The sequence below is a fragment of the Rana temporaria genome, chromosome 1 (genome assembly GCF_905171775.1).
Source record: "Rana temporaria chromosome 1, aRanTem1.1, whole genome shotgun sequence".
NCBI lineage: Eukaryota > Metazoa > Chordata > Amphibia > Anura > Ranidae > Rana > Rana temporaria.
In genome coordinates this window covers 209165247-209188731 of record NC_053489.1, presented here as the reverse complement: position 1 = coordinate 209188731, position 23485 = coordinate 209165247, and the positions used below count along the sequence as shown (strand labels likewise).

The following is a 23485-nucleotide window of genomic DNA, read 5'->3' as shown; positions in this document are numbered from 1 at the left end:
ACTCACTATTTGATTATATGGGGGGGGGGAGGTTTGTTTGTTTCTTGTCTGTTCTGTGGGTTTTTTTTTTTTTTTTTTTTAAGGGGAAGGGGGGGGGGAGGTCCCCCCCCCCTTTTTTTTTTGGTTTTTTTTTTGGTTTGTTTGGGAGGGCGTGATACGTACTTATTGTCACTTACTGTTATTTATATAGCCACACAATGTTCATATAGCAAGTTGCTAATGATCCTAATCTGTTTAAGTTTTTAAGTCTGTATATGTACAGACAATTAGCTGAAAATTTTTTTTTTTTATATATATATATATATATATATATATATATATTTTATATATTTTTTTAATGTATATATATATATATATATATATATATATATAGTTCGATTGGGTATACAAGGAAACTTGCACTATAAGATTAATGGCACTAAATATTCCACTACTTTGAGGCTTTCTCTTCTTGTTTCAGGGAGAGGGGGTAGGTGGTGGGGGAGGGGGAGGGAGGGGGACCCGTCTTTTTCTGTAAGGGGAAGGGGGGCATTTGGGGTATAGAGGGTGTTGCTTTGAATTGATTGACACTTTATTGACACTTTTTGTATTATGCTTATTTATACATTATTAGAGGTTCTAGTCTGCCTGAGTTACCACACACACGGATAATTGGTTTACCCAACTAACTCGGGGGTGGGGGGGTACTATGTTCACTCTTACTACGCTAATGACGCCAATCATGTAGGTTGGGTAAGTTGATCGATAATTGGACTAACTTGATCAACCGTGGAGTCCCTCTTCTCCTTCCTCCTTTCTTTATTTCCCCCCCCTTTCCCCCCCTTTTTTTTTTTTTTGGGAGGGGGGGGGGGAGGCAGATATTCTCTTTCTCGGCCCTGAGAGATGGAGGCTCGGAACTTGAATTTGATTAGGGGGATGGGGGGGGAGATGAGAGGCTCTCGCTCCTCTGCTGAGGGAGAGAGGTGAATAAGTGCGAGAATGGGAGGATGTTTGTGGTTAGGTGAGGGTGGTGAGGTCACAGGTGAAGCCCTATGGGGAAGCCCAGGTGGGCAGGGGGGAGGGGAGATTGGGGAAGGGGGAGGATGGGAGGGGAAAAGTGGGAGGGAATTTTGGGGGAAAGAGGTATCTTGGTCATCATAGAGGAGAGGAGAGGTCTTGGTTTTGATAAGTGGCAGAGGGATGGGGAAGAGGAGAGAGAAGGGGATGAGAAAAAATTGGTTGCTCTATACTATGCTTATTTTATGTCATTAGTACTTTATTTAGTCCATGGCTTTGAGGATTAAATCATGGAACGTACGAGGGCTAGGGGACCCCACTAAGAAAGCACTGGTGCTGGCCTCAATGGAGGGAAGGGGGCCAGGGATACTCTGCTTACAGGAGACACACCTGACCAAGGACACGATGACCCAACTGGGTCTACGAAAATTCCCGTTTCGCTACCATTCTGTACACTCCTCATATTCGAGAGGAGTGAGCATAATGGTGGGGAAAGGTGTGCCATTTACATGTGAGAGAAGTTTGATAGACGAGCAGGGGCGGTATGTGTTCCTGGCCTGCTCTATTGAAAATAAGCAGTATATTATCGCCAATATTTACATCCCCCCCCCCATTTAAGTTTGATGTCTTACAGAAATTAGTGGAATTTATGTTGGACAAAACTGACATTCCCTTAATAGCAGTAGGAGACTATAATGAAGTGCTAGACAGAGCCTATGACAGATTCCCCTCGACATACGATTCAAATATGGAACAAGGGAGCCGACTGGCCCAATTTCTGGATGAGATGGGATTAAAGGACATTTGGCGTACCCGACATCCTTGTATCCGACAGTATTCTTGTCTATCTAGCTCCCATGCTACTTTGTCCAGAATCGACATGGCCATGGGAAACGAGTTGGCTCTGTGCATGGTTGAGAAGATAGAATATGGGCCAAGGGGAATCTCGGACCACTCACCATTGGACTTAGTGATTAGGAGGAGTAAGAACACCTCTCAAAGAGAGTGGAAAATTAGTCCATACTGGCTTGAGCTGTTGGGAGACTCACAGGAGCTGTTAAATAGCCTGAAAGAATATGTCGAAATAAACACAGGCTCGGCAAAGCCTGGAGTGGTCTGGGATTCGCTGAAGGCTTATTTGAGGGGTTTGCTAATCCAGAGAGTGGCAAGGGTACAGAGAGAGTCTAGGATATGGGAGGAGGACCTTAGAAGGGAAGTGATGGTAGCCGAACAAAGATATATTGAGACCCCGTCCCCAAGCAGGCAAAGAGAGTGGCTCGACAAACAGAAGGTCTATAAAATGGCTACTATGAGAAAGGCAGAGAACCATCGAATATTTCAAAGACAAACCCAATTTGGGGAGGGGGAGAAAGTGGGGCGAGTCTTGTCCTTGCTGACTCGGGCCAACTCCCCCTCTTCAAATATTTTGGCAATTAGGTCCTTAACAGGTGATATCTCTACGGACGGTAGTAAGATAAGACAAATATTCCACGGCTTTTATAAATCTCTCTACAAATCAAGGGGAGGAAACGAAGGAATGGAAATCTTCTTCCAGGGAATCCCAACTCCAACACTATCAGATAAAGATAGGGAAAAGTTGGACTCTCCAGTTACATTGGAAGAATTACAGAGGGCAGTAGCGGGGATGTCCAGCCACAAAGCACCCGGCCCGGACGGGCTCCCAATAGAGATCTATAGGCGCTTTGGTGGAGCTTTGCTACCAGAATTGCTTCAGACATTGAAAAGCGCTTTTTTAGAAGGGCAGCTTCCCTCCTCCATGATGGAGGCAACGATTGTTGTAATCCATAAAGAGGGAAAGGATAAACTAGACCCGATTTCCTACCGCCCAATATCATTGCTCTGTACAGATGCAAAAATCCTTGCCAAAGTACTGGCAGATCGCTTAAAAGGGTGTATTGAGAGCCTTATCCACTCTGACCAATCAGGATTCATTCCAAACAGGTCAACTAGCAAAAACATCAGAAGAGCCTTCTTAAATATACAGATTCCCATTGATAATGAGGGCCCTAGAGCTCTGCTGGCTTTAGACGCCGCTAAAGCTTTTGATAGTATCGAGTGGCCATACCTATGGAAGGTATTAGAAAGCTTTGGATTTGGCCCAACATTTATTAAGTGGGTCAAACTCCTATACAGCGAACCACGAGCAAAAATTAAAATCAACGGTGAAGTATCAGATATATTTGAGCTTGAGAGAGGGACGAGACAGGGTTGTCCCCTTTCACCGCTTCTGTTCGCACTTGCTATGGAACCTCTTGCTATCAAAACCAGATTAAATAAAGACATACAAGGATTTAGAAGGGGTACAGAGGAGGACAAGATATCGCTTTTTGCGGACGATGTCCTGTTTTTTATAGGAAATGTGGATAGCTCGTTGATTACAGTGGTCCAAATGATTAAGGAGTTTGGAAGATTCTCGGGGCTAAGTGTGAATTGGGATAAGTCGGCCCTACTCCCATTAGATCCGCTGGGGGTCCAGACAATCGCCGAAATGCCCCAGCTGAAAATATCAACAAAATTGAAATATCTGGGGGTTTGGATCACTAGTGAAGTTAAGGAGTACACCACCAATAATATAGCTCCACTATTGTTGAGACTGAGGTTAAAGAAGGATGCTTGGGGCCGCTTCCCCCTCTCTGTAGCTGGGAGATGCAACCTGATAAAAATGATCTGGCTACCCCAGATACTGTACGTTCTCCACAACTCTCCAATTTGGGTGAACCAAATATGGTTCAAACGAATGGAAACATTATTCAGGGAGTTAATGTGGAAGGGAGGCCAGGCCAGAATTAGACTGCAGACTATGCAGCTCCCGGTGAAGGAGGGGGGGATGGCGGTCCCACAACCTAGAACATATTTTTTGGCATCTCAGTTGCAACACATGGTGGGTTGTGGTATTCAAAATTCGGGTAATAAAGACTTTAGATTAATCCTATTAAGGTCCCCACATAAAATCCTAATAGAAGCCCTGGAGGCAGACTCACTTCACCATCAGTGCCCAACTGTAAAGCTAATCAACAAGGTGTGGCAAACTACTAAAGCTTTGCTGGGATATACTGGTGTAACTGAGTATGCCCCCCTTGGGCACAATGAAAACTTGACAGAACTTAAAGATATTGAAATCCCTAAGATCTGGGAGAATCAGGGGATAACACGGGTATTACACATGTATGAGGGAGACTTAATTAAAACGTTTTCGAAATTGAGGAGTGAATTTAACATACCAAATAAAACATTCTTTACATATTTACAAGTCAGGCACGCCCTCCAAACCCAATTTAAGATCCATCCGATGGTTAGGACCCATACCCCTGAGCTCCTTAAAATGATTCAGACTAATATTACAAAAGGTCAAATTTCTGCACTGTATGGGAAATTGGGGGCTAAAGCCATAAGTCAAACCGGGGTCTCTAAAAGCCGAGAAAGATGGGAAAGAGACATTGGATTGCTAACCTCTGAGCAGTGGAACCAAATCTTACAGAGAGGAACATTGGTGTCAATTGCCCCTGCGCAGAGATTGTCCCATCTATTTCTACTGCACAGGGTCTATTACACCCCTAAAAAAATGTTTGTATTAGGCTGGAATGCAAATGATGAATGCCCCAGATGCAAAGCAACTGGAGATTTTATCCACATGTTCTGGAGATGCCCCAAGCTTTTTAGATATTGGATAGAAGTGATAAATAGGATTAATAAAATCTTTAGGACCTCTTTAGAGCCGGAGGCCAGAACTTGCCTACTAGGGGACACGGAAGAACATAAAATCCCTGCAGGAGCATTGGAAAGCGTGCTTAGGTGCCTCTTCCAAGCTCGGAAGCTAATAGCACAGAGATGGCAAGCGCATGTTCCTCCAACAGTCGAGAACTGGGTTGAAAACATCAATGCTCTGATTTGGTGCGAGAGGGTGGCCTTTATTAAGCAAGGAAATTACAACAGGTTTAGAAGAGTGTGGGAGCCTTGGCTGACAGAAATGGGAATATCTGTAGAGAGATAGTCTCTATAGGGGGATCACAAACCCCCTCTTATCCCAGTAGATGATAAAGCCGAATGACAAGGATAAATCAATCTAATAGCGCTCTCTCCAGTTTTGGATATGCTGGATTCCCTTTCCAGGTCTTTGAGATTTGACCCTTTCTCCCTTTTTGTGTTTTTTATCTCTCTTTTCGCGCTCTTTCTCAATTTACCCTTTTGTTTTACCCCCTGTCAACCAAACAAAAGACAATTTAGACCAAGATATCTGCCTCTACTTTTTTATAAATAAATTTATAATATTAATAGGGAGGGTGGGAGGGGGGAGAAGAGAGGGAGGGGATGGGGTAAATTAAGGAATTTAAATGAAATATGCTTGGCTATATGTAGAAATACAATGTAACTGTACCAGACAATGTAAACTATAGCTATGTAAACATATAAATCTGCAGATATGTCTATTTTCTGGAAAACAATAAAGAAAAATTAAGTTTAAAAAAAAAAAAAAATAAATAAAATTCCGCATTATATTGTGAACAGTGTTAATTTTCCATGTGCCCTTGCATTAAACTTAGCAGACCGCCACAGCTCAACAAACATTGTGTGAACAAGCCCTTAACATTCACTTAAATTATCCAATCATCAGAAAGCATCTGCATGTGACGGGATATTCAAAGATGTTTTCTTTTCTCGTGATTGGAGAGTTGAACTGAATACTCGACCTCTAGTGCAAACAACATACATGGAGTGCAGGGTCTACTAGCATTGCTTTGTATTCTATTGAACACTAGTACTAAACATTATTTTAAATAGAAGTACATAAAATTACACATATTTGTACATAAAGCATATATGTTTAGGTTACTTTCACACTGGATCGCATGAAAACTGCCTGTAAAACCCCTATGCGTTAGTGAAGCATTTTTGCAGCATTATCGGTGCGCTTTTTAAAAGGACCCAAGACTCAAAAACTGCACCAAAACCACTTAGCGTGGGCGTTTCTAATGTGGTTTTCATTCATTTCAATGGGGAGAAGCATTTTTGGTGCAGTCTTTTTTTAACTCCCCAAACAAGCTCCAAAAATGTGGCAAGCAGGATTTTTTACATTGCAACAGACGCTCACCCACCCAATTTAAAACGCCTCAGTGTGAAAGCAGCCTTACAGCCGTTAGACCATAGTATAATAAACTAGGTTGTCCAATATTGGCAACAAAACCTAAGTAACATTTCAGAATAACAGACATATCAACTCATGTTTGGTGAAATTCCTAAATCTAAAAGGTCTCTTTTTGGAATGTTGGCATTAAGTGGAGCAATCATGGCTGAACTGTGACTTTTTACCTTCTTAATAAAGGAGTACACCCCTAACCATGCTTTGCTTGCCATGCTGGGGGAGCAAGTTCCTCAACAGCTAGAGCTTTAGCTAACCCAAGACTACCACAGATAATCATAGCTGTGCCAGCAGAGGGTGCTCCCGTACATTAGATCTCTATACCTCAGATTGTGACTTGCTCCTTCACAGACATGCAACACGTGGCTCAGAAATCTGCCCCTTCCTTTTTTTTTTATTAAGACCTCATGTAGGGCCCTGCTGCATGCTGAGCTACCTCATTAAACCTCTTCCTGCGTTTCCTGCACTTAGACTACCAAGAGGTGTATGGGAAGCCAGTCAGTGAAGTAATTGTCTTGAAAATGTACTCTAATTCTGACACTCTACTCAACAAAAAAACATTGAGCTGCATGTAAAGTGAAAACTTTACTGGCAGGAAACTTGTCCCGTAGAGAGTGTGTTTATTATACACAATGCTTATAGTAAATCCATTCATTTTGTAGTATTATTTATATGTTCTATTTAACAAATGCTGTAAATAAGAAAAAAAATAATTATAAAAACTACATATTTGTAGAGGTTTTTATAAAAAAAAAAAAAAGAAGTGTAAAGGATTTGTGCAGTCTACATCAGGCAGACAAATGAGTGAAGGAAAATGCAGATACAGAATGTGTGAGTAGAGAAAACAGGAAGACATCACCCATGCCAGGTTATCCTTCCTTACTTACTGTATACCCTTCATCTACAGGTATTTCCTGCTACCAACATGCTGGATTTTAAGAACTGTATTGCATATGGGACTATGAAAAAGTAGTTTACCATGATCTAAAGAATACCTATAAAATCCAAGCTCATTACGTGACCACAGACAGATGTCATTTTGAAATGCATGGCCTGTCCCAGGAATGAACCCGTGTACTCGTGTACAGAGCAGGCGCCATTAAATCCTTTCCGTGTGCTGGCAGACCCTATAAAAGAAAGCTATAGTGAGAACAGCAAATGTGCTGAAATAAACCCAAATTACACTCATATCAATAACTTAAACCAGTTGTACACTTAAAAATTAGTTACATTTAAATGAAATGCACATTTACATTTTACAGATCAATAGCAACTTAAAGGAGAATACTGTATTTTTTTTTTGTTTTAATCACTTTTTATTGACAAGTGTGCAAAACATGTTCATTATATATGCTGAACATGAGCACCATAGTATACATAATGTAAATAAACCATCGTATAGCAAAGTATTGGATTATACAAATACAGCCACGCTTGGGTCAAAAAACAAAAGGGAATATGAAACAAATCAAAATCATACCACTGGGTACCCAGAAACAGCGGTCCAAGGACTGATTCCCGGAGAGTTTAATTACCACACCTCGAGACCAATAGAGTGAGGAACACATGTGACTCAAGCTCAGGAATAAGTGGAGGAACACACTTTTTGGGCAAACTATGTTCCTACACTAGTTTTTTAACCACTTCAGGCCCAGGCCAATTCTGACACTTCGTTTCTACATGTAAAGATCATCTTTTTTTGCTAGAAAATTTCATAGAACCCCCAAACACTAGGGTTGTCCCGATACCACTTTTTTAGGACCGAGTACAAGTACCGATACTTTTTTTCAAGTAGTCGCCGATACCGAATACCTATACTTTTTTTTAAATGTGTCCCCAAATGCAGCGATGTCTCCCCACAGATGCAGCCATTGTCTCCCCCCATCCAGCCATTGTCTCCCCCCATCCAGCCATTGTCTCCCCCCATCCAGCCATTGTCTCCCCCCATGCAGCCATTGTCTCCCCCCCCATGCAGCCATTGTCTCCCCCCCCATGCAGCCATTGTCTCCCCCCCCATGCAGCCATTGTCTCCCCCCCATGCAGCCATTGTCTCCCCCCCATCCAGCCATTGTCTCCCCCCCATCCAGCCATTGTCTCCCCCCCCATCCAGCCATTGTCTCCCCCCCATCCAGCCATTGTCTCCCCCCCATCCAGCCATTGTCTCCCCCCATCCAGCCATTGTCTCCCCCCATCCAGTCATTGTCTCCCCCCATCCAGCCATTGTCTCCCCCCATCCAGCCATTGTCACCCCCCATGCAGCAATGTATCCCCCCATCCAGTCATTGTCACCCCCCATACAGCCATTGTCACCCCCCATCCAGCCATTGTCACCCCCCATCCAGCCATTGTCACCCCCCATCCAGCAATGTATCCCCCCCATCCAGCCATTGTCTCCCCCCCATCCAGCCATTGTCTCCCCCCATCCAGCCATTGTCACCCCCCATCCAGCCATTGTCACCCCCCATGCAGCCATTGTCTCCCCCCATCCAGCCATTGTCACCCCCCATGCAGCCATTGTCTCCCCCCATCCAGCCATTGTCACCCCCCATGCAGCCATTGTCACCCCCCATGCAGCCATTGTCACCCCCCATGCAGCCATTGTCTCCCCCCATGCAGCCATGTATCCCCCCATCCAGCCATTGTCACCCCCCATCCAGCCATTGTCACCCCCCATCCAGCCATTGTCTCCCCCCATCCAGCCATTGTCACCCCCCATCCAGCCATTGTCACCCCCCATGCAGCCATTGTCTCCCCCCATCCAGCCATTGTCACCCCCCATGCAGCCATTGTCTCCCCCCATCCAGCCATTGTCACCCCCCATGCAGCCATTGTCACCCCCCATGCAGCCATTGTCACCCCCCATGCAGCCATTGTCTCCCCCCATGCAGCCATGTATCCCCCCATCCAGCCATTGTCACCCCCCATCCAGCCATTGTCACCCCCCATCCAGCCATTGTCACCCCCCATCCAGCCATTGTCACCCCCCATCCAGCCATTGTCACCCCCCATCCAGCCATTGTCTCCCCCCATCCAGCCATTGTCACCCCCCATCCAGCCATTGTCTCCCCCCATCCAGCCATTGTCTCCCCCCATCCAGCCATTGTCTCCCCCCATCCAGCCATTGTCTCCCCCCATCCAGCCATTGTCTCCCCCCATCCAGCCATTGTCACCCCCCATCCAGCCATTGTCACCCCCCATCCAGCAATGTATTCCCCCATGCAGCCATTGTCACCCCCCATGCAGCCATTGTCACCCCCCATCCAGCCATTGTCACCCCCCATCCAGCCAGCGTCTCCCCCCATTCAGCCATTGTCACCCCCCATCCAGCCATTGTCACCCCCCATCCAGCAATGTATTCCCCCATGCAGCCATTGTCACCCCCCATGCAGCCATTGTCTCCCCCCATCCAGCCAGCGTCTCCCCCCATCCAGCCAGCGTCTCCCCCCATCCAGCCAGCGTCTCCCCCCATCCAGCCAGCGTCTCCCCCCATCCAGCCAGCGTCTCCCCCCATCCAGCCAGCGTCTCCCCCCATGCAGCCATGTCCCGCTTACCTGCATCCCCGCTGCCGCCGACTGTGTAATACGCCGGGAACATTACAACTTTGAATCGCTGTAATGATTGGCGCCGCGCTGCGTATAGACACTCCCCCTCGCTCGGGATTGGACAGTTTACCCGAGCGAGGGGGAGTGTCTATGCGCGGTGCGAATCATTACAGCTATTCAAAGCTGTAATGTTCCCGGCGTATTACACAGTCGGCGGCAGCGGGGATGCGGCGTCACGGCGGCGGGATGCGGCGGCGGGGGGGGAAGTATTCTATATTGGTATCGGGGGTATTTGCGGGAGTACAAGTACTCCCGCAAATACTCGGAATCGATCCCTATACCGATACTAGCATCGGTATCGGGACAACCCTACCAAACACTATATATATTTTTTTTAGCAGAGACCCTAGAGAATACAATGGCGGTCATTGCAACGTTTTATCTCGCACAGTTTTTGCGTAGCAATTTTTCAAACGTGTTTAAAAAAAAAAACGGTTTCATGCTTTAAAAAAAAAAAACAGTAAAGTTAGCCCAATTTTTTTGTATAATGTGAAATATGAACTTACACCAAGTGACCCAACATGTCATGCTTCAAAATTGCACACGCTCATGGAATGACGCCAAACTTCGGTATTTAAAAATCTCCATAGGCGACACTTTAAATTTTTTTACTGGTTACATGTTTTCAATTACAGGGGAGGTCTAGGGCTAGAATTATTGCTCTCGCTCTAACGTTCGCGGCGATACCTCACATGTGTGGTTTGAACACCATTTTCATATGTGGGCGGGTCTTACGTATGCGTTTGCTTCTGCATGCGAGCACACAGGGACAGGGGCACTTTAAAAAAAATATATTATTGTTAATTTTACTTATTTTTTTTTACATTTTGACACTTTAAAAAAAAGATATTTGATCACTTTTATTCCTATTACAAGGAATGTAAACATCCCTTGTAATAGGAATATGCATGACAGGACCTCTTTACAGTGAGATATGAGGTGAATAAGACCCCACATCTCACCGCTAGGCTGGGAAGGCAAAAAAAAAAAAAAAAAAAATGATCACCGCTTCACAGCCGAAGCGGCGTCATTTTTTGGAATGGCCTCCGACGATCATACTTCGGCGACCAACTGGTCTGCCGGAATTCTCTGTGATCTGCATCCGGGGGGCGGCGGTTCCCGTCACCGACTCACTGATCGCACAGGTGAGTCGGTAGAAGCACCGGAGGGCTGCGGGAGGGGGGGGGGGGAGGACATCCCCTTTCGCCGCCCGTAGGTGTAGGGAATAGCCGGCTGAAAATGCCGATATCTGAATGATGCCTGTAGCTTCAGGCATCATTTAGATATAGCCCCACAAAGTACCACAAAGCCCAGGACGTCATATGACGTCCTCTGGGCGCCAAGTGGTTAAAAGGCAAAACCTGATTTACCAGCTGAATCTATGTCTGGACAGATGGGGGCCTAGGTTGTATCCATAGAACACTATTAGACAGATTCATAAAGACTTACGACGGCATATTAGTAGATACGCCGTCGTAAGTCCGAATCAGCGCCGTCGTATCTTTAAGCGTATGCTCAAATTGAGATACGCTTCTCTGTTGCTAAGATACGACCAGCGTAAGTCTCCTACGCCGTCGTATCTTAGCTGCATATTTACGCTGGCCACTAGGGGCATGTACGGCGATTTACTCTGAGAATATGCAAATGAGCAAGATACACCTATTCACTAACGTACGCACACCCGTCGCAGTAAGATACGCCGTTTACGTAAGGCATTATCAGGCGTAAAGATAAACCACCAAAAAGATGCCGCAGCCAATGTTAAGTATGGACGTCGGGACAGCCGTCGAATTTCACGTCGTTTGCGTAAGCCGATTCAGAATGGGGTTGGGCGTAGGTTACGTTCACGTCGAAAGCATTGACTATTTGCGACGTGATTTTGAGCATGCGCACTGGGATACGTCCACGGACGGCGCATGCGCCGTTCGTTAGGCGCTTCATGTACGTGAGGTCATACAACACGCCCACTACAGCCTACTTTGAATTACGCGCGCTTACGTCGGCCCATTTACACTACGCCGCCGTAACTTAGGCCGCAAGTTCTTTGTGGATACTGTACTTGCCTCTCTAACTTACGGCGGCGTAGCGTATATGAGATGCGCTACGCCCGCCTAAAGATAGGCACGTGTACCTGAATCTGGCTATATATTTTTAATGTTTATAAATTTGCATATAGTGTAAATACATACACACACACACACACACACACACACACACACACACATTTAACCACTTCAATACAGGGCTTTTATACCCACCTCAATACCGGGCCTATTCTGGCACTTCTCTCCTACATGTACAAATCATCATTTATTTGCTAAAAAATTACTCAGAACCCCCCAAATATTATATATGTTTTTTTTTTAGCAGACACCCTAGGGAATAAAATGAAGGTCATTGCAACTTTTTATCTTGCACGGTATTTGCGCAATAATTTTTCAAACGCCTTTTTTTTGGTAAAAAAATTGTTTCACGAATTAAAAAACAAAAAACAGTAAAGTTAGCCGAATTTTTTTGTAAAATATGAAAAGATGATGTTACGCCGAGTAAATAGATACTCAACATGTCATGCTTTAAAATTGTGCACACTCATGGAATGGGGCCAAACTTCGGTACTTAAAAATCTCCATACCCGATGCTTTGAATTTTTTTTACAGGATACCAGTTTAGAGTTAGAGGAGGTCTAGTGCTAGAATTGTTGCTCTCGCTCTAACGCACGCGGCGATACCTCACATATGTGGTTTGAACAGCGTTTACATATGTGGGCGGGACTTACGTGTGCGTTCGCTTCTGATTGCGAGCTACCGGGGACAGGGGCGTTTTAAAAAATTGTTTTATCACTTTTATTCCTATTACAAGGAATGTAAACATCCCCTGTAATAGGAAAGGTGTGTGACAGGTCCTCTTTATGGAGAGATGCGGGGTCAATAAGACCCTGCATCTCTCCTCCAGGCTGGAAAGCATGAGATTGTGAAAAAAAATTCACCGATCTCATGCTTACTAGCCGCAATCGCGGCTTTGTTTATTTCCGGGTACCCAGGTGTGATGTCATCACATCGCGCCCGGGCCTCCGACGGTTATAGAGATGACTGGTGACCATCTGGTCACCAGTCGTCTCTATGCTTCCCATCCGGCACCGGACAATTCTTCCTCTGGGCCCTCGATGCTATGTTCTTCTGCTATGATCGTTCTTATCGCGCACAGAATCGCCGGCACGAAAGAATGATATCTGAATGATGCCTCTAGCTGCAGGCATCATTCAGATATCACCGCACAAAGCCCAGGACGTCACATGACATCCACCGGGGATGGGAGATCCCATCTGTGGACGTCATATTACAATGGGCCGGTAATGAAGTGGTTAACAAAAGGGAAAATAAATGATCAGGGGACATATGGTTTGTAATATATAAATATGCACATGGGCCAGTCATATTTGACTATTTTGTAGTCATGTGAAAAATTAAGTACACCCCATCGAATTGTGGTGACTTTTTAAACATATTTGAACAGCAAAATATTAAATCTTAATTCAAACAGTGATTACAGATAAAAGTGATACACTTGATAATAACACAAGAACAATTTGCTTTTCAATCATTTATTCAAAAATATCAATAGATTTAATGGTGTACCGTGGAAAAAGTAAGTACACCATTGTCATCAGAAGCTAGCAGCGGAAATTACAACTTGTAGGAATTTTGTATAACTGCCCACCAATGTGTGGTATTAATTCAGTAACATTTTTGACCACTACTCTATGCAAAATTTCTTCAGCTGAAAGATGTTTCTGTATTGCCTTTAAAAAGTGTTTCTGAAGACCTTCAGAGGATCCTAACGTTGGCCTTTTGGTGGTAAGAAGCAGAATAGACGACCCATATTTAAATTTTCTCTGTTTTTATATTAAAGGATAAGTTCACAATGAAAAAATAATGATTGCACACATTTCTGCAGAGAAAAAATATGCAATTATTATTTTTTCCTACATGACATTGCACCATTGTGGATGGTGGGTAAAATGTCAGGCACACACTCCAGCTTTCTGCCTGTACCGCCGTAAAGGCTTTCAATTAGAAAGTTGGACTCAAAGCACGCTGATCAGTGCACTAATATTCCATTGAGAACTACCATCCCTATAAATGACACACAGCAACATGGATTTTAAATGTGACCTGCTGCCGGGAGGGGGGTTGAACGGCCGCCTGCTGTCTCAATGAAGAGGGGGCTCACAGGGTGCTGGAATAAGTTACACCCTAAATACAGGTGCAACATATTCAAAAGATGAACTTGGCCTTTAATCGCCTCCTGCCTGCCGTATTGTCGAATGATGGGCAGGGGGGGCGGCTCTCTCGTTCTAGGAAGACATCATATGATGGAGCATCACCGATCCCACTAAAGAGTCGATGACAAGGCTCTTTACTCATGTGATCAGCTGTGTCCAATCACAGTTGATCACATGTAAATAAGGAAATGCCGGTTATCAGCATTCCTCTTCCCATGCTGACAAGCACGAAAGGAGAGCTGATCAGTAGTATTTCCTCCCACCAAAAGAAAGCTCTATTTGTGTAAAAAAATGATAAAAATGTTGTTTGGGTATTGCCAAAGTGTGACCGCGCTGAAAGCTGGCCTAGAGAGGAGGGGGGGGGGGGTGAAAGTGCCCAGTAGACAAGTGGTTAAAGTATTTTGATATATAGGGGTGCTGGTTTTCAGCAGGCTATTCTACCCTGAGACAGATGTGGTTTTGGTAAAACGTATAATAAGTGATGATTAACTCCGCACTCATCCTTTTTTTCTTCAATCTGAAGACCACCCGTCGGCGGCTCTGCAAATCCATGTTATACATCTCCTATGTATGGTGCCTAGCCTGTTGACCTCACACATCCCAGGCTATAGTTTCTAATTCCAGTTAGGTTTTACCACCTCTCTGTAATTTCTTCCTTAACCTCACCTAAATATCGGCATGTTAACCCCCTTATTTTCCAGGCCATTTTTTTTTTAGAGGCGTGATAGTTTGACTGATAATTACTCTGCTATGCAACACTTTACCCAATGAATGTTATATATACAGTATCTCACAAAAGTGAGTACGCCTCTCACATTTCTGTAAATATATTCCAGTAATTCATGTTCTTAGTCTGCTTATCTTCAGCAAACTGCAGGCTTTCTTGTGCATCATCTTTAGAAGAGGCTTCCATCTGGGACGAAAGCCATGCAGACCAATTTGATGCAGGGTGCGGCATATGGTCTGAGCACTGACAGGCTAATCCCCCCCCACCCCTTCAACCTCTGCAGAAATGCTGGCAGCACTCATACATCTATTTTCCAAAGACAACCTCTGGATATGATGTTGTTGGAAGTTGTGCACTCAACTTCTTTGGTCAACCATGGCGAGGCCTGTTTTGAGTGGAACCTGTTAAACTGCTGTATGGTCTTGGCCACCGTGCTGCAGCTCAGTTTCAGGGTCTTGGCAATCTTCCTATAGCCTAGGCCAGGGATATGCAATTAGCGGACCTCCAGCTGTCGCTGGACTACAAGTCCCATGAGGCATAGCAAGACTCTGACAGCCACAAGCATGACACCCAGAGGCAGAGGCATGATGGGACTTGTAGTTTTGCAACAGCTGGAGGTCCGCTAATTGCATATCCCTGGCCTAGGCCATCTTTATGTAGAGCAACAATTCTTTTTTTTCAGACCCTCAGAGAGTTCCTTGGAATGAGGTGCCATGTTGAACTTCCAGTGACCAATATGAGAGAGTGAGAGCCATAACACAACTGCTCCCCATTCACACCTGAGACCTTGTAACACTGGGGATGGAAAATGGCTAACTGGGCCCAATTTGGACATTTTTCACTTAGGGGTGTACTCACTTTTGTTGCCAGTGGTTTAGACATTAATGGCTGCATGTTAAGTTATTTTGAGGGTATATTAAATCTACACTGTTATACAAGCTGTACACGCACTACTTTACATTGTAGCAAAGTGCAATTTCTTGTTGTCACATGAAAAGATAAAATAAAATATTTACAAAAATGTGAGGGGTGTACTCACTTTCGTGAGATTATATATATATATATATATATATATATATATATATATATATATATACACACATACATACACACACACACTTTACTAAAAATATATATACAGTACAAACGCCTGCAAAAATACAAATTTTGGGGAAAAAGGATGCCTAAAGGTGCTTGTTTTTTGCAAAAATGTATTGGAAATAAAGAAATATGCTGTACTGAGGTAGTTAAGGTGTGTTTAGCCTTTAAAGTTGCCCGTTGTAGTCAAGTGAAAATGTAGGGGCTAGGCTAGCTAGATGTCATGGATAAACCCAAAACATTTTTAACCCCCCCTAAAACAATTCCACAATCATTGGTAGTCAGTGGTACTTTATACCCCCTCCCAAAACAACCCCACAAATGTTAATCTGTGGTATTTTAAGCCCCCTATCACCCCCGCAAGTCGGACTGCATTGCTGGTTTGAAATCGTGCAAGTTCATCTGAACTCGCACGATTTATAACCCGCGGTCAGTGTGAACCTGGGCTAAGTGTCATTTCAGTCTGCCATATTGTTCCTCTGCTATCAGCATGAGTCAATTCTGACAAGTTTTTCTAACACCAAGAGAAAAAGGTGATAGAGGAGGGACCTCTAGCTGTCTGACAGCCTCAGCTTTGTTCCTGTGTGCAGGTGGGTGTGTCCCTTTCCTCCAATCGGCTCTGAGCTCTCCTCACTGAGCTCTGCAGAGTGTAACTTCAGCTCTCTGCACCCTTTTTCTTTTTTTGGCAGCTCAGACTAGCTTTATAAAATCTGGACTTTGAATGGCTATAGAGAAAAGAAGACTGCAGGTAAACAGGTACAACTTCAGTAGGAGGATTTGTTTAATTTCTGTGTATCACTTGCGGCCAGTCACTTAACTGGGTTTATGTATGGGTTTACAACCACTTTAAATGTCAACTTCTTCTCTGAAATTGAGCTGAGAGATGCTGCTGAGATCCTCCTACCTTTGTAGAGAAAAGGGGGAGAAAGGCTCTCAAATGTAAACAATAGCATATTTATTATCACTGATTGGCTATCAAGAGACACAGAGCAGCCTGATCAGCTCTGTTTCTTTTGTCTATGCTCTCCACTATCCTTTTTAGACATACATACCAGCACCCCCAAGCAACTGTTTAACTGTATTGTCTAGTTGGGAGTTGGTTCACGTTTTAATGGGTTGTGTTTCTGGTCTAGTGGTCAAAGCCATCTCTCCTGCCATCCTAGAAACGGAGTTACCAGAGCTGCATGAGTAATTGTAAAATCTGCAGCATTTGGCTCCACCGCAGCCGACTGCTTCCCCTCCGGTCTCGGCTGCCTTTACCTTACCATCCTGCCACAAGATAGATACCGATGCCAGCATTCCGGGAATACCCTTAATCCCAGCCGTGTGATTTATGTACTCAATGTGAACTGCCAATTTTTTTCTGTGTGTCTTATTATTGTAGAAGAGATATAATACTAGCATTTATTTTTTGCATTCCTGCTAGCAAATTTGTTACACTTAAGATTCCAGTGAATCAGTACATTTTATTGCCATCTTGTTTGATGACCAAATGTTCAGATGTTGTAAATTTTTTAAAAAAGATTTTTTTGTCAGAATCGTGAGAGAACCATGATCTTTATTCTAAGCAAAAAAATTGTGATTCTCAATTTTTCCAGAATCGTGCAGCTCTACAGGTAACTAACACAAATGTTGCATTATGTAGCTTCCAGAATTGTAGTTCTCACCTTTAGAAAGGATTTTAGCAATAGACTGAGCCAGCGAAGGCTTTTCTGCTACCATGAGCACGGTCTTCATTCTCAGGCTCTGGTAAAGGGACTTTTCCACACGTCACTGATATTCACCTGTTCTTATAAATAACAAACATTATAAGCAGCAGGAAAAACACAACATAATAAATATGCAGATGCAAAAAACATTAAAGCAGTTTTAAACCCCAAAAATAAACGTGTGATATGTTGCAACTTACTGGTCCTTAAATGTGGTGGCTGCATTTGTTTTTTTGAAGTCTTTTTTTTCTTTTCACCAGGTGATCCAGCAAGGTGTATCTACTCTGGATGAGGCAGAAAATGAGGCACCTTTGGAGAGCAGCATTATGGATATGCAGACAGGGCAGTGTTAGATGGACTTGACTAATGCTGGTCATACACAGATAGAAAATTGTTCGACAAAAACGCTTGCATTTCTGTCAAACGTGCAAGTGATATGCCATCATTGTATTCATACATGTCACCTAATTATTGACATATTATCGATCGATAACAACATAAATGCTACGTTTCGACAGCCGATTACACGATCCAGGGTTACATTTTAACACGCCCATTCCACAACTGATGTTTTGAAAATCTTTTGTTTTGCACAAAAAAAAAATCAAACGTTTCGAAAGTCAAACGATCGAATGCTTTTTTTTTTTAAACGATTTAAATGTGTATGGCCAGCACTACAAATTAAAGCCAATGACTTTTTAACACTTTTTAAAGCTGAAGTTTAGCTAAAATAATAGAAAAAGTCTTCTGTGAACCTACAGTAAACAAGCTCCAGATGCGGACTTGCCGCCTCTTCCTCCATTGGAAAAAGTTGTTTCATAGTGTACACTGCATGCAACACAACCTGTGATAGGGGAGAGTATGATCAGTCACAGGATTACCTCACCATTCACAGATCGTTTTACATGCAGTGTAATCAATGTAATAACATTTCTCAATAGAGGAGGGGGCAGGACTCCATCGGGAGCGTTTTTTTTCACTGAAGCTTTACAGAAGTCTCAGAGCTAATAACTCCCTCAATGGCAAAAGGACAGAAGCAGTGAGAGGACAGGGTCCAGCTGCCTGCATGACATATCACATACTTCATTACAGGTATGTTTGCTCGCTAAAGCTATAGACTTTTTTTTATTTTTCACTTAGCTAAACTTCAGCTTTAAGCAGTTATAGCAACATGTTTTTGCTTTCCTATTAAAACTTTTAAATAACTGAATAAAAGATGAGCGTTGTAAGTACCCCTGTCAATGCTAAATTGTCTCAACCCTCAAACTGCTGCTTTGTCTGGACAGCTTGGTCTGTTAAAAGAGGTTGGAAAACAATTGACTTACTGGCTAAATCAACAGGTGGTAATAAAGGAAGAAAAAAAGAAAACAAATGCAGCCACCAAATCTAAGTTAAAGGATAAGTTCAGCTTTTGGAACACGTTACATGTATTTAGGGTGAAACATGTTCCAGCAGCTGCAGCCTCTCCCTGTGACAGCGAGAGGGGGATCTTCTCCTTGAATCCGCTGTCACTATTTGCAAATAACGCAGCTGTGGGGGCTCCTCTCACATGGCAGCGTCCTTCATTCAGTTTCCTGTGAGGCCATGAAATACAACTAGTGTCAGCCGATGCGGCCGACTGCTTGTAGTTCTAAATGGACTGTTCATTCACAAGCCCTTCAGCTTGTATGCAGGTACGGGCTGAAAGCTGCAGGGCTTGTCTGCAGGAGTCTGGCAATGCACCCCTGATCCATGAGTGCAATGCATTCCAGGCTTCTTAACCTTTAAGGCTGGGATATGCAATTAGCAGGCCTCCAGCGGTTGCAAAACTACGAGTCCCATCATGCCTCTGCCTCTGGGTGTCATGCTTGTGGCTGTCAGAGTCTTGTTATGCCTCATGGGACTTGTAGTTCTGCAACAGCTGGAGGTCCGCTAATTGCAAATCCCTGCTTTAAGGGCTCATTCACATAAGAGGCAGCCTCTACCACCCCCTTTGAAAAGCCATCTGTGACGGATCACTTTTTCAGGAAATGTTTAGAGCTGGATTACAGGCATCCAGGAGCGGATACTGCTGCCTCCCTAATGCCAGTTTATATTTTTTTCTGTCTCAAGAGTGTTTTACAATGAAATACTGCACCCCAACCGCATGCCAGAAGTTTAGCACAGTCTTATTGAGTTCAATGGGTGAGCTTGGCAAGCAGCACTGCTTGGCAAAGTCTACTGGTCAAGTTAAAACTGCCATACCCTAAAGTGAAGCGCTGCAAGAATGTGAGTACACCCAAATGGTCCCCATGTCACATTATAAGTGGGCAGTCAAATGCGGATCAACAACCTGTTTTTGCAACCGCCAACCCATACCTCTGACACACACTACACTCAGATGGCGCCACTGTTTTTCCTAAAATATTAGATTATACTGGGAGGAGCATAGTGATGTGTATCTGTACACAACTATATACTATCTTTACACAGACTATCCCCTTCAGTCTAATATGAATGCTGCTGCTAGACTAATACACCTCACTAACCGATCTGTGACTGCTGCTCCTCTCTACCAATGCCCTTCATTGGCTTCCCCTACCCCACTGTATAAAATTCTAAATACTAACCACAACACACAAGGCCATCCACAACAATGCCCCAGCTACATCACCAACATCATCTGCAGCTATAACCCAAATCGTCCTCTCCTCCCAAGACCTCCTGCTCTCTAGCTTCCTTGTTACCTCTTCCCATGCTCCCCTTCAGGACTTCTCCAGATGATCTCCCATCCTTTGGAACTTCCTGCCCCAGTATGTTTGGTCAGCCCCTACCCTGTCCGCCTATAAGCGATCCTTGAAAACGCACTTATTCAGGAAGCCTACCTCACCTCCACCTAAGAACTGTACCCAAGTCACCGCCATTAAATAAATTCACACCTGATCTCAAATCGCTGCAAAACGTGGGACGCATTTGTGATGCCATACTTTAAATTTCCCCTAATCGCATGGCAAATCGCAACACTCAATGCTGTCGCCCAAAAGACGTTTCTTTTAAAAGCCAGCAGCTACAAATACTGCAGCTGCTGACTTTTAAAAAATGGGCACTTACTTGTCCAGCACGCCCGCAATATTGGCAGCCGAGTCCAAGCAATCGCTCGTCTCTCGGTGAGGGAATCAGGAAGTGAAGCCTTGCGGCTTCAGTGCCCGGTTCCCTAATGCGCATGCACGAGCGGCCCGTCCTCACTGGTCTCCGCTGTCTCCTGGGACCAGTGTGTTTCCCAGAAGACAGGGGGGGGGGGGCGTGACTCCCGTGGGAGTCTATTCCCGGGAGTGGGTGCAAATCCGTGTGGACCTCCGCTTTAAGCAACAAACGTTGTGATAGGGGTGCCATTAAGAAGTAATAGCATTGCAAATGCGTCCCATGTTTTGCAGCGATTCCGTGCGATCAGGTGCAAATGGAGCCTAAGGGCTCTTTCACACATGCGGACCGTATGTCCGCTTTTTCATCCATCCATTTGAAGGTGGACATACATTGATCCCTATGAGATAGCGGGTGTCAGCGGATGAACATCCGCTGACACCCAATCTCATCCAGGTCCGCAATCCTCCGATTCTGCAGATGGAGGAAAACCCTATTTTTTCATCCATCTGCAGATCGGATGGGGTGAACAGGCGGTCCGTGTTCATCCGATCCCCCCCATAGAGGAGAGCGGAGAAAAGACAGGGCAGTCCCTGTACAGTGTGCGGGGACCGCCCTGTCATCCGCCGGCTCAGCGGGGATCAACAAAGCGATCCCTGCTGAGCAAGCGGAGGTTCACGGGGTGGAGATCATCACGGATCCGTCACGTGTGAAACAGCCCTTAGCCTTGTACAATTACAACAAAGTTTAATTCAGTAGTTATAGGAGGGGTCTGCTCATGAAGCTTGCAGCCTAAGGCCCCTTTCAGACTGGGGCGGGAGCTGCGGTGGCGGTATAACGCCGCTAAAAATAGCGGCGCTATACCGCCGGAATTGCCGCGGGTATCAGCTGCTAGCGGTGCGGTATTAACCCCCGCTAGCGGCCGATAAAGAGTTAATATCGCCCGCAATGCGCCTCTATAGAGGCGCATTGCGGGCGGTATTGCCGCGGTTCCCATTGTTTTCAATGGGAAGGAGCGGTATACATGCCGCTCCTCTCACCGCTCCAAAGATGCTGCTGACAGGAGATTTTTTTGTCTCCCGCCCGCGGAAAGGGGGAATTTTTTTTTTTTTTTAAATAACAAACATGTTATACTTCCCTCCACTGTGCAGCTCGTTTTGCACAGAGTGTCCCCCGAACCCTGTCTTCTGGGGTCCCTCGGCGGCTGTCTCAGCTCCTCCTCGCAAAAGCTTTCCACCTTCATGCGAGAGAGCTTGCATGGTGGAAAGCTTTTGCGAGCGCGCTCCCGTGATACAGCGGCGGGCATAGCCACCGACTGTATCACTCGGCCCCGCCCCCCGGCGCGCCGCATCATCCGCTGTGATTGACAGCAGTGCCAGCCAATGGCTGCGCTGCTATAAATCCGTCCAGCCTAGCCAATCAACGGCCAGGCTGGGAACCGAAGAGGATCACGTGGACGCGCACGGGACTTTCGAGGGGTCAGGTAAATAAAACCGGGGTTCGGGGGGGTACCGTCGGATGTTTTTTCACCTTGATGCATTAAGGTGAAAAAACATTTACCTTTAAGCGAAAAAAGTTGTCGAACGATATTCGGATTGTGTGTACGGGGCATTGGACTGTAAGCTTCATGAGCAGGCCCCTCCTATTCCTACTGAATTGAACTATCCCCCCTCTACATTGGAAATCACTGCGCAAGCTGCGCTATATAAATCCTGTGTAACAATAATACTGAAACTGAGCTTTCAGCAGGCCAAATGGGATTTTGTGGATCGGATATTGTGAATCAGAATTAGGTCTTGTTCACACATGAATTATCACTAAAACAGGTGCACATTGGTGTATGTTGTGTATGGACGGTGCATTGCATCGCACCACTGCTTTTTTTTTTTTTTTACTTTATTGGAGCATCAAAAAAAATGACATTTTATTGAACGCATTGTATTGACATGCTGCAGTTTTATACCGTGCACACCACCTCACATGTAGAGTGTAAAACAATTGCTTTCTATATTGATTTACACAAATCAATGCAGCTCATGGTTTGTGGTGTGAAGGAGCCCTGAGGGTGCTGATAACTCAGTTTCCAGCCTGTATTTAGTTGTCAGGGTGCACTATGGTGACAGGGCCTCTTTAGAGCTATTAGTTCCATAGAAGAAGGGCAGCGCTCATAGGTGGTCCCTACTGAGGAATATGCCTACATCCTCCACAGTAAAAGAGCCATGAAAGTTACGAGCCCTTTTATGAAATACAATCTCCTGCATACAACACACGCCGATAAACACACTACTACGCCGCCTACTCCCGTCCCCATTATTACTGATAAACACCCGTCACTGACCGCCTTCCCGCACACAGCAGCCCGGGAATATGTTCCAGAGAGCAGGGCGCCGCCATGCCTTGTGTACGTCACTTCCGGGGAGGAACATCCGGCCGAGCAGCCGCGACACGCCATGCAGGCTGTAGTAGTGTGTGTGTGATCTGTGAGGAGGGGTCGAGCTGTGTGCTATGTACTCTACATACTGGCGGGAGAGTGTCCCTGATGTTCATATCTATTCTACTGTCCTCATATACAAATCATGGCGTCTGTAGTCAACGCTTTATACACATTATAAGGTTTTCCATAGACCTCAAACCAGTGTTAGTCAACTTTCTTCATATTGGGGGCCAAAATTGGGCCCCTGACATCACCAAATGGGGCCTCCTTTACATTAGCAGTTGAGGGGCAGTAAAACAGCTCCTATTTAGTCCCGGTTCACACTGGCGTGATGCAGCAACCCTGCGAATCCAGTGTGGGATTCCCGAATCGCACAATCG

General features: G+C 44.9%; 1 protein-coding gene across 1 annotated transcript in view; it reads right to left on the bottom strand.

Moving 5' to 3' along the window:
- Window positions 1-23133, bottom strand: part of TOP3B (DNA topoisomerase III beta) — a 99731-nt gene extending 76598 nt beyond the window's left edge. The window contains exons 1-3 of the mRNA XM_040348402.1: window positions 23010-23133; window positions 17531-17647; window positions 7150-7281 (exon numbers count right to left, since the gene is read on the bottom strand). Coding sequence (XP_040204336.1) covers window positions 7150-7281; window positions 17531-17600 — 202 coding nt within the window. The 5' untranslated portion in view covers window positions 17601-17647; window positions 23010-23133. The remainder of the gene's footprint in view (window positions 1-7149; window positions 7282-17530; window positions 17648-23009) is intronic.
- Window positions 23134-23485: the final 352 nt, after the last annotated feature.